The sequence below is a fragment of the Takifugu flavidus genome, chromosome 18 (genome assembly GCF_003711565.1).
Source record: "Takifugu flavidus isolate HTHZ2018 chromosome 18, ASM371156v2, whole genome shotgun sequence".
In the NCBI taxonomy this organism is placed as follows: domain Eukaryota; kingdom Metazoa; phylum Chordata; class Actinopteri; order Tetraodontiformes; family Tetraodontidae; genus Takifugu; species Takifugu flavidus.
In genome coordinates this window covers 8,852,295-8,863,950 of record NC_079537.1, presented here as the reverse complement: position 1 = coordinate 8,863,950, position 11,656 = coordinate 8,852,295, and the positions used below count along the sequence as shown (strand labels likewise).

Here is an 11,656-nt window from a genome sequence, read left to right as displayed (position 1 = left end):
ACAACACAGCACATGGAGGTGAAAATGGTGGGAACTCCACCCAGAGACTCCCTCCCTCACCCTTACATCACACCTTACTGTTAGCTTCAAACCCATCACCACTTTGAGGCTTCTGTCAGCTGCAATGTGTCCTACACTCCAGGGAGGACAAAACATGGTCCCTGACATCTTCACGAGGAATTTTCCAGCCTCCTCTTCGGAGCCTCGATGTCGGGGAGGAAGAGGAGGAGGAGGAAAGGCCGTTCCACTCAGAAGGCACCTGTCTGCATGCTTGAGTCCAAAAAACCTGACACAGAGTAGCAGAAGATTGTTCTTTTCAAAAGGTTGCCCAGTATTTATTGAAGATCAAAAAGGAGTTTTGGAGTGTCGTTCAAAACTCAGCATGAGCTGTCAGATGATGACTGAATAAGGAGAACATTCAGTGTCTAAACTAAGGGACAATACACCAGTGCAGGCCTACATGGATCCTATCTGTGATTATTAATGTTGACTATTTTGGGTGAATATATGAGGAAGCATTTTTTCATTTAAACAGTTTAAAGTTCAGTTCATTTTATGAGACGGTTTCCTCAGTTTTTACACAGCTGACATTTGAGCTCCACTTAGATGCAGCTATAAATGAGTGAGGAGGCCTGCAGGTGCATCCTGGGAAAGTACTGAGGCGTCCAGAGGCCACGCTTCACAGATGAAGCATGAAAACTCAGTTTCACTTTATTATAGATCTGATTTTTCTGTTGTCCTGAGACAAGACACTAAAATCACTGAACTCTTATTGATTATTGTTGAAAACAACATTTGGAAGAGTCCAAATAAACAGAAAGAGCTCTTTTTCTTCTTCAACTTGATGAGTTTTTATTGAAAGATTGTAAAAACAGAGCAGCTGCAAAGCTGCTCCAAGAGCAGCAGCTCAGCGTGACAACATTGATTCCAAGCATGCAGACTGGTCTCCTCTGACATGTGAAGCTGCTGATGCAGCACAAAGACTAAAGAAGCAGATGTGAAATGGTGCTGCTGCTCCTCCACTATTCTTCACACTCGGACTTCTTGATGCTTTTCTCTGCAGTCTGGGAGCCCACAGACACTTTACAGGTGTAAACCTTCTGCGCGTCCCAGTCTGACGTCAGGATGGACAGATGGCTGCTGATTTGGAAAGTCTGGTCTGCTTGTTGGACAGGAGTGCTGGTGGAGATCCCGCTGCTCACTGAAGTGTCACCAAGCAACCAGCTCACCTCTGCAAAAGGTGCAGAGAGTCTGGACAGACAGACCAGAGTGGCTTTGTTGGACTGGAGCTCAGCTCTGGACGGGAAGACTGTCAGGACAGGAGGAGGGAGGCTGGAGCCTGAAAATACATGAAGAAGAAATTCACACACTCACACAAAGTTCAACAGGAACTAATGAATTTAGGAGTTTGGTTGAAAACATCACAAACACACTGAGCAAATAAAACCTTCAATCTTCAGCAACAATATGAGGAAAATCTCACTAAAGCAGATATTTTACACCATTTCAGAGTCATTTTGAATATAAACAACATCAATTAAATATTTGAACAAAGTAAAATTATGACCAGCAAATGATACAAAAATATAAATTTATACATTTAAAATGATAATTTAAGCTCAATTAATTTGGGTGAATTTTCCAAAACCTTTTTCACTCACTTCCATCAAACACGAGCCAAGAAACCAAAGTCAATTTAAAATACGTTTAGGTAGAAAATCTGTTCTGCAGTTATTAAAAACAGGTGAAAATGAAGAAAACTCAACAATATTTGGTGAGAAACTGATTGAAATTATGTAATCTTTGGAGATGTTTCCTTTAGCTGACAGATAAAGTATCAAAGCAGGTCAAAGACTAACAGAAGAATATTTCAAATCATTTCCACACTCCACATTTCTATGAAAAAGCTTCTAGTTTGTATCAAAAGCATCAAATCTTTGTTGTTTCTGCTGAGTGTAAAAGTACTTACTGGTGACAATCAGCTTGGTTCCTGGTCCGATTACCACAGTGATTCAGTTTGTACACACAGCTGTACAAAAACCTGCTGAGAGTCACTGATGAGTGGAGACACTGAGACATGAGAACAGCCTTCACTGGTGACACCATCACCATCATCATCATCATCATCATCACCATCATCATCATCATCATCATCATCATCATCGTAATCATCATCACCATCATCATCAACATCATCATCGTAATCATCATCATCATCATCACCATCATCATCATCATCATCATCACCATCATCATCACCATCATCATCATCACCATCATCATCATCATCACCATCATCATCATCATCATCATCATCATCATCATCATTATCATCACCATCATCATCACCATCATCATAATCATCATAATCACTATCATCATAATCACCACCATCATCATCAACATTATTATCATCATCATCATCATCATCATCATCATCATCATCTTTATTATTATTATCACCATCATCATCAACAGCATCATCATCATCACCATCATCATCATTATCATCAACATCATCATCATAACAGATTCTCTGTTAGAGTGAGGAGGTTTTTGTCACAGTCTGAATCACTGTGATACCCACTCGCTAGCAGAGCTGTCCCATGTTCCACAATAATAAACTGCTGAGTCTCCCTCCTCCAGATTATTGATCATCAAACGATAATCTGATGTTGACTGATGAGTAGAAGTGAATCTTGGAGATGAGAAACCAGAACCATATATGACAGAACTCCAGCTGCTACGCCAGCTCAGCACATACTGAGGAACTCCTCCTGGAACTTGTTTATACCAGCTAGCAGCATAGTTGTTAACGGTTCCCAGGTTACAGTCCATGGTGACTGACTCTCCTCTGCTCAGAGACACAACAGTGGGCTTCTGTGTCAGCACCGTCACAGCACTCACACCTGGAAACAACAAGAGGACATGAAGTCAAGAGAAAGACACAGACTGATGAATCCAGCATGAGCTCAGAGCTGCAGTAAGTCAGCCTCCTCACATGTTAGAGCAGTGATGAGAGTGCAGAGGCTCTCCAGCATGTTGCCACTGTGTGCTGACTATCAACCTGGAAAGTGACTTTACTGCTGACAGATTCAGGCTTTGGAGGATGAGGAGAGGAGGTGCTGGAGGAGCAATTTAATAGCCCACTGGAGCTGAGAGGGACTGACAGGAGGAGGACCTTCTCTTCAATCTGCAGCTTTTCTCCTGTGTGTGATGTGGAAAAGAGCAGATCGGAGCTCCAACGTTTCATTTACATGAAGTTAAATAAAGACCATCAGAGCTGCAGGTGCTTCCTGCTGATGGAGGAGCTGAGTCAGGTCACAGCTGAAGGAGCTGCTTTCTCTGTTTCTATGGTGATGCAGTGCTCCTCTCTGGTGGACATGAACAGAACAACGTCCTTCATGGACAAAATGTTTCTGGATGTGTCACATGTTTCCACATCTACACTTTTTAGTTTAGTTTAATGTTTACTGGGTTTAATGGTTTAATTACTTTAATGGGTTTGACTTTCCTCAAGTAAATAGATAAAATCATGAATACAAAATAGTCACAAAAATCAAAGACAACTCACATAAAGTTTGGGTTATTCGGCATTTTTATTAATGTTCAGGATGAGCCTATTCGACAGTGAGGATCACTTCATTGTGAAAACAAATGATGCGCCAAAGATGTTGGAGACATCAAGCAGAGCGCGGCCCATTAGCCACTGTTGTAAGCAGACGAGTCTTTGGTGGTGGTGGTGTAGCGTGGGCAGGAGGGTCTCGTCACTACAGAGCTGCTCTACACTTTATGACTGCTACATTGACAAGATGGTACTACCTGATTAACTCCAATAATTGGTGGGAACACCAAGGGAGCTGAATCTCAAAGACCTCAGGGATCAGCTGAGTCACCATGCAGAGGCTCCTAACTCTGTCTCCCAGAACCTTCATGACTTGGAGGCCGCCCCTCAAGAGTGGGAGTCCATGCATCAGCAAACAAAATGTTGGCCTGAGCCCTAGAGGTCTTTGTCAAGCTGTAATTGATGCTCAAGCGTACATGACGTTATCAAGACATTGACATTCTTTGTGGTGCTACACCCACCAATGCTCGTGGCTTTTTTTTTTTCCCCTCAATAAAATATTTGAGATGAGGAAATCATCAATGCATGCTTCTACTTCAATGCCCTACTTTCATGATATAATATTGCGGTGTCACCTTTTTACATTGTCAAAAAGTATTACTCAAAAGCCAAATATCCTGAAAATGATCTGTATCGTCTGTAATATAAATTTTTTATGATGAGTCCTAATTAAACAGTCATTTTTCACTTGCAACACAGAATTTATAAATTTGAATCAAACACAAAATGAGGGTTGAACTAGAGAGGAAGTGATGTCAGTAAAAATCTCTGAATGGAGCAAAAATGTTACATCATCCTCTGCTTTCTAATTTGACTCCTCAGGTAAAACTGCTGAGGTTTACTTCAGAGTTGGACCTCAGAGCTGCAATGCAAATCACTTGAAAGAGCCACTGGTCACCCCGTACAGGCTGCTTACAGACTGGCCCAGCAGTGGTGTCAACAGCTGGATTTAGAAGCTGATAAGGGAATGAAATCCACTTGTGCCTCATTGTATAGATCCGAGTCAGGTGACCAGGCTGTGTCTCTGCCAGGGGGAGGGACAACACAAGGGGAGGGGGTGGAGCACAGAAACACAAGCACCTTGACTTATGCAGGGTACACACATATGTCATTAGGAGATTAAGAGAGGCAACATGGAAGAGGACATCAAAGATGAGGGAACAATGGTGGCCTTGGGCCTTGAATGTTTTATGAGCCGATTATCAGGACAAAATTACTCCTAGGACATCTCAGATCCCTGGATAATTGTACGGTTAATGTTATAAGACATATAAGATAATATAAAACTTATAAGATAACCGGATGACCTGGTAGGGAAGGGGAAAATTTAGCACCCGATTATCTTAATGTGTGTACTCCCACTAAAACACAATTCCCGTCACTCTGACTCCAGCTTTCCTTTCCTGTTGGAGTCTTTCCAGCTACACCTTCTTGTATCACTGCCTCCCGATCAAAAGCATCCCCCCCCCCCCCCCACCTATTTCACTGCATAGACTAATAGCAAATGAGACTGCATCGCAGACAGTCCCAGGTCTTCCAGGATTGTTGGGCATTCCTCACCTTTGCTCCGCCCATTAGGTGCAGTTCTTGATTTAAGCCAGACTTGGCTGACTAGCTTAACTCGGTCTAGCCAACACCAGTACTGATCCAGTCACAGGCCCGTCCTTCTGGTCCATCAAGGGCCCCTCTCATCTCATCAGTCCACAAAACCTTTGGCAATTCTGTCTTCAGAGATTTCTTGGTCCAGTCGTGATGTTTCAACTGCTGTGTCTTGTCCAGTGCTGGTTGGGTTTCAGCCTTTCCTACCTTGGACATGTCTCTGAGCACCTTGTGCTTCTAGAAACTTCAGGGACATCACGGTTCTGGGATGTTTTTGTTTCTGCTAGGTTCAAGTTTGATTTGAAAACCCTGAACTGCAATGATTGACAGATATAAGATCATGACCTCTGATTTGCCTCTCAATCAAAACCTGTGTCACAGGTTTATACATGTATTTTATCTTTAAGGGTTTGATTATCCTCATGTAGAGAAATAAAAGTATGGATTTACCACCCTAAAGACTCAATAATTACAGTCATCTATGCCCCATTTCTAATTTAGCATAAATTTACAACATTCTTGAAAAATCATTTGTCTCCAAACTACACACCCATTAATGTTTCCAGTCTGGTCTCCCTCAACATCACAGCACTGAGATCACTCTATTTAAAATATCCAAGCATCTCCTCTGTGCAGCTGGCTCAACAGGACAGAAGAAACTACAAGACTCTGATAGGCTAGTGCCAGCTGCTTAAAAAGACTTCCAATCAAGCTGATCAGCTACAAGTGTGGAAGCAGGCAGCACGAGCCGGGAAACAGGTCAACCCCGCCCCCTGGTGGAAACAAACATCAATTACAAAACAGACATGAACAGGATCATGACATTCACCTGTGTAACCTAAACCATCTCCGTCCCTCCATCTCTCTCCTGCTGCTTTCTTTCTTTCTATTCCTCATCTTTGTCACCTGTTTAGATGATTGCAGCTTTCTCCTCTTAAGTCACCTCAATAAACTCCTCCAGGTCCAGAACTCTGCTGTTGGCATCATAACCAACCCCTCCTCCTCCACAACATCACCTCCACCTTCGGCAGCTCTACTGCCCCCCCCCCACATTAATGTCCATCCACCTCCTCCATACCCGAGTGTTTCCCTCTCACCACCCTCCTGTGTCTCTCTTCCTAACTTTCTAACTTGCTTTCTGCTCATTTTGCCGGTCTTTTGCCTGCAGTGCTCCAACACTGCGACCTGTTCCTGCCTGTTTCGCCCAGCCTGCTTCTGCCTCGCTGTGGTCTCATCTCTGCTGAGAATTGCTGGCACACACGCTGTTCATTTTCAATAAGAGCTGAAGCTGATCTTGTCGTCTGTGTCTGCATTTGGGGGCTCAGTTCACGTCTGTCAATCTTCCGTAACAATGAATCACTCCTCATCTTCAAATCTAGACTCATTAGACACCTCTTTAATTCAGTCTGGTTGTATTAACTTCACTTTTACTTGTTTCAGTGTTTCTTGCTTTTATTTTAATGTTGTATAGTATCAATAACTGAGCTACTGGTCAGATGTACAGCGATGTCAAGAATACTTACAGGCTCTTCTGATCACATGTATGTGTGTAGGTATTGATGTGCATTGATTATGACATACAAAAAATCTTTATTTTAGTTACACATTTGCATGAGGGATGTATGGATCTGTTCTTTTATCTTTTTCCTGCTCTTCTCCCACTTCTTACCTTCTTTGTCATCAGCAAGAGGGTCCCCTCATATGAGTCTGGTCCTGCTCAAGGTTTCTTCCTGTAAACTGGACTTTAGCCCTGCAGCTGTTGCTGTCTCAATGATCAGCCTCTGAATTCCTCTGAAGCTTCTTGATTGTAATTAATGCTTCGTTGATAAAGTTGAGTTGAGCCGAGCTGCCTTGGTTTGACCTGGATCAGTCCCTCCAGATCAGACTGGGACAGGACTGGTGTGAATGTGGATCGTGTGTAGAGCAGGTGGACCCGCCTTTGCTCAGCATTTGAGCATTGTCACATTGGCAGCAGTAGCGGATGTGACCTCCTGCTGAGAGGGACGTGGCTGCTGGTTTCCTCTCATCTCATGAGTCATTACATCAATGTTGTCATTACATCAATGTTGTCATGACATCAATGTTGTCATTACATCGATGTTATTATTACACCTTTTTGTGCGCCAGATCATTGTGACGTAAACAATGGACAGCATGGACGACATCAGTGAGTTGATGGTCAGTGTGGCTCCAAAATTTACTAGCTCAGCACAGATTGAACCATATCCAAGCACTAATTTAGCAAAGACACATTTATTTTTGGGGCTAATCTGTAAAGATTGTAACACAGGACCGAGGACTATTTTCCCAAATTTATTGTTCAGTGACTCGGCTACAAAGGGACGGAGTCATTCCTGGAGAATTTCTCTAAAGACTTTTTTGAACTCCATTTGTTGGCAAAATATGTGTCTGTCTTAAATTACTGCAGAATATCAGATTTGTTCATCCCAACAGCTCAAAGTTTCACAAAGTATAAACAAACAGCCCATTAGGTAGCGGTGTGATAGTTTGAATCAGTGGTGCTCAGTGGGACAAAAATGTGATAAAACGGGTTATTTCAATTCCCCGTTTACCTGATAATCTGTAACTGCTGTGCTGCTCCATGTCAGTTGGTGTCTGACTGAACTTTACTGGCTCCAGCCAACACCAGTACTGATCCAGTTACAGGCCCGTCCATCCTGTCTCTGAGCACTTTGGACTGTACTGGACACTCCAGTTATGTTGTAGTTCTGGAAAAGGAGAGCACCACAAGATAGTGGGTTTCTGCTCGCTTCACGTTTGATTTAGCTGAAATCTTTTTACTTAAATCTAAAAATTTCTAAAGGTTCAGCTTCATTGATTTTAACTTATTCACAATGGTTCTTAAAGTGACAGATGTCAATCAAAAGCTGCCTTTCAATGATTGACAGATCAAAGATCACAACCTCTGATTGGACTCTCAACAATATCCAGATTAAACCAGTTCTGTCCCAGTCTAATCTGGAGAAACTGCTTCAGCTCAACATTTAATTCTTAAACAAAAGTTTCAGTCAAGTAGCTTCACGGGATCCCAGAGGCTGATCACTGAGTCAACAGTGGCAGGTCAAAAGGTTCTTTAAAATGGAAGAAATCTTGAGCAGGACCAAGATGATATGGTGGGGATGGGCTCCATTTGATGAGAAAAGGGTAAAGAAGGAAAGAATAGAAGAGGAAAAGCAAGGTAGAAAGAAGAGAATAAAAACATTTGGACATCAATTGGGTTTTATCCTCTTACATTTTTATGATCAAATGATGGTATCACGGCTCAAGTTCTGTTACATATGGTTCTGGTTTCTCGTCTCCAAGATTCAATTCTACTCATCAGTCAACATCAGATTATTGTTTAATGATCAATAATCTGGAGGAAGGAGACTCAGCATTCTATTACTGTAAAACATGGGACGACTCTGCTAAAGAGTACGTATCACAGTGATTCAGACTGTGACAAAAACCTCCTCACTCAATACTTCTGCTTTTTAGTGTCTGATACATCAGCTCATGTTCAGTCTCACTAAATTAGAAAAATCAACTCATATTTACACATATTGAAGTCGGTTTAAGTAGGTTTAAGATCAACAATGTAAATGGAGCCTTCAAGGAAGGACACTCATCCTGTAGAGATCCTCATGTGCCACAGGTGAACCCAGATCATAATCCATCAAGTTGAGGTAAAAGCACAAATTAATTCCTACAAATCATTAGTCATATTGAGCAGCAGTGGGAAAACCTGAAGGACAACATATCAATATGATGTACAACATCAGTAACCTTCTTACAGACCTTGTGAAGGCAGTGTTCATCCCACTCCCAAAGAAACCAGGAACAAGAGAATGTGGGCTGTTCAGAACAGTCAGACATGAGAGCCACCTCACAAAGTTACTAAGAATCATGCTCACACTAAGAAATAAAATTAAACCAGAGATGTAGATTCATAGAGGTCAAAGCTCCATCAGATGGAAAATACACTTTCAGAAGTATTACTTTTTCATCAATTCTGACCAAAGCGTTCAACACAGTCAATCATGAAGCAATAATCCAGATGCTGAAGCACAGAAACATCGATGGAAAGGATTCACAAATGAGAAAAAATCCTCTCTTGGCAACAAAGTGCAGCAGTGACCAGGAACACTCTCAAATGGAAAAGGATCCTTTACGGCACGTCTCCTTTAAATAAAGGAGGGAAGTGTGGTGACCTTCAAAGAGGAACAAAAATCAGCAGGATTACTAATCTTGAATATAAACAACCTGGGTTTCAGAGTCCACATTTACCACTAAGCTGTTGAAAGGATCAGACGCTGGTGAACAGGAGCTAAAGGCTTAAACAGCCAGTTGATGAGTACTTGGCTGCAGGTGAAACTGTCGCCAGCAACTGCTGCGGAAAAGTGGCTAAACCACGCCCCCTAGAGAGGGATTAGAGCTGGTGTCATGGCAACACGAAGAACGGGCAACAGTCACAATTCAGAGGGCAACAGATCAGTTTAGATGGAGAGAAATGGTGTCCTGAGCTGAAGGGCACTAGATTAATGTGGTGATAAACCACTCTGGGGGGCTGCTCCGTTTTAGTTTTCTGGGTCTTGGAATGAACAGATTTGAACACTTGATGAAATGAACCATTTAATAAACGGAACAATAAGGAGTAAGCCTTCTATTTAATGAACTAAACCATCCTGAACTCACTTAGACTGATGATGAACTGCCTGTGGGCTGAGTTAGGACAGGAAATGTGATCCATATGAATGAACAGGTGTTTGAATCGCCAACCCTCCACACACCTTTACACAGTTCCACTGTGAGGCTGCTTCACTTGTCTGTTCACATGTGTCTGTTGAGGTTCACTCCAGTTTCAGCTTTGTCTTTGTCTCGTCCTGTCCTCCCTGTCTCTGACTGTCCCAATCTTAATGTTTCTCATGTGTCTCACCTGTGTCTAATTATGTCCTCCAGTATTTAAATCTGCTCCTCCTTCCCTCCTGGGCTGGACTGGTGTTCCTGAAAACATCAAGTGTCCTCCTCCTCCTCCTCCTCCTGTCTTGTCTTGTTTCAAAGAGAACAGTTTAGACTTTGGAAGAGCGGAGTGTTGGAGGACCAGAGCAGGATGTAGAGTGTTGAGAAGGAAACTCCTCACACACGTGAAGATTTCTTGGTCACAACTATTGAACACATTTAATATTTTGGATTTTTAGGCTGCAACTGATTTTGGAGCCAAATATGGGGACAAATTCACTCCTGGTACACCTCAGACTACAGGATTATCTTCTAGGATGATCTAGAGACAAGATATTTGGTCGTTCTTCCCTGATCAGGAAGGGAATCCGGGACAAAAACAGCCTGATTATCAATAATATGTGTGAACTACTCATGATCATGTCAATATGTAAACAGAACAAAGGGTGCAATGAAGACTAGGTGCCTTGCTAATGGGAACCCCAACCCGTGACCCATCAGAGGATCTGAACCAATGCCCCGCTGGTTGCAAGACCAATTGCGTTCCTCTGAGAGACAAGCTTCCCAGGTCATGGGGTGCTTCAAGTGTGTCCAAGATGGTGTCCACCTGCTGAGACCGTGTCCTCCAGAGGTCCAGGACACTGATGTGATCATCTCCTGTGGGAGCACAGGTGCCACCTTCTTTGCTGCAGCTGCTTATGGAAGCAGTGAGAGAGCTGAAGGCTGAGGCCTGAACTGCCTTCTGTTCTCCACTACGGAGGTGGTTGAGTAGAGAATTTAGCTGAGCCAAAGTCCATCATCACCAACCCCCTTCAGCCCACGTGCAGGTGGAGCCGTTTGTTGATAACATATAGCACATCTGAGAGGAAAATAGACATCACAACACAAGCAGATTGTGAATTCTGAGAATTGTTGCAGAGTCTGATGAGTGTGACGAGTCTGACGCTTTAATACCAGCAGGAATTACATATGGTGGGCCTGGTCACCTGTCACTGTCTTGTCTTAGTGCAGCGTATTTATAGATGATCTCTAGTATCTGTGGGTAGAAATCATGTGCGTAGTTCAACAAAGGGTCGAGTCTGCAGGTTTGATGAAACCAATCAAGACACCGTTTGACCAATCAGCTGTCTGAAGACTCAGATCAGGTGATTAAATGAGTCAAGGCTGCTCTGCTGTTGATGTTACAACACAAACCTGCAGCCACACAAACCTTTGTGGAAGAGTTTGAACGTTCCTGCCCTGAGACATTCACCAACATCAGGAAAAAATATTAAAGCTGCTCTTTAAATGATTGGAGCTAAAACACATCAGTCTCAACTCAGTGACTATTTAATTTTCGATGAAGTCAATGTTATTTAGTCTGCTTGTTGTGAAGGATCTGATCTTTATTCAAACTACTGTATATTTGCTATAGTTCATCATTGAGAACTGAAGTCACGGTGAATGAAAAATCAATAAATGCACAAATCTATC

General features: G+C 42.6%; 1 protein-coding gene and 1 long non-coding RNA gene across 2 annotated transcripts; both read right to left on the bottom strand.

The window, feature by feature from the left end:
• Positions 1-826: 826 nt before the first annotated feature.
• LOC130515564 (immunoglobulin lambda-1 light chain-like) lies at positions 827-3,136 on the bottom strand. The gene is made up of 4 exons (XM_057015914.1): positions 3,002-3,136; positions 2,580-2,909; positions 1,970-1,999; positions 827-1,339 (listed from the first exon to the last, which is right to left on the bottom strand). Exons 1-4 carry the CDS (start codon positions 3,039-3,041, stop codon positions 1,023-1,025), a joined length of 717 nt encoding a protein of 238 aa, XP_056871894.1. The 5' UTR covers positions 3,042-3,136; the 3' UTR covers positions 827-1,022.
• A 5,657-nt stretch (positions 3,137-8,793) lies between these two features.
• LOC130515570 (uncharacterized) lies at positions 8,794-9,909 on the bottom strand. Its single transcript, XR_008947210.1, has 2 exons — positions 9,512-9,909; positions 8,794-9,435 (listed from the first exon to the last, which is right to left on the bottom strand). It is a non-coding gene; the product is annotated as an uncharacterized LOC130515570 (long non-coding RNA).
• Between the last annotated feature and the right edge of the window lie 1,747 nt (positions 9,910-11,656).

What these genes read in the sequence shown, in the direction of transcription:
- LOC130515564 (XM_057015914.1), bottom strand. Translation starts at nt 3,041, where the DNA reads ATGCTGGAGAGCCTCTGCACTCTCATCACTGCTCTAACAT. An exon ending in TCTCATCACTGCTCTAACAT is followed by an intron (nt 2,910 to 3,001) that starts GTGAGGAGGCTG and finishes TGTTGTTTCCAG; the next exon opens with GTGTGAGTGCTGTGACGGTG. An exon ending in AACCAAGCTGATTGTCACCA is followed by an intron (nt 1,340 to 1,969) that starts GTAAGTACTTTT and finishes ATGTATTTTCAG; the next exon opens with GCTCCAGCCTCCCTCCTCCT.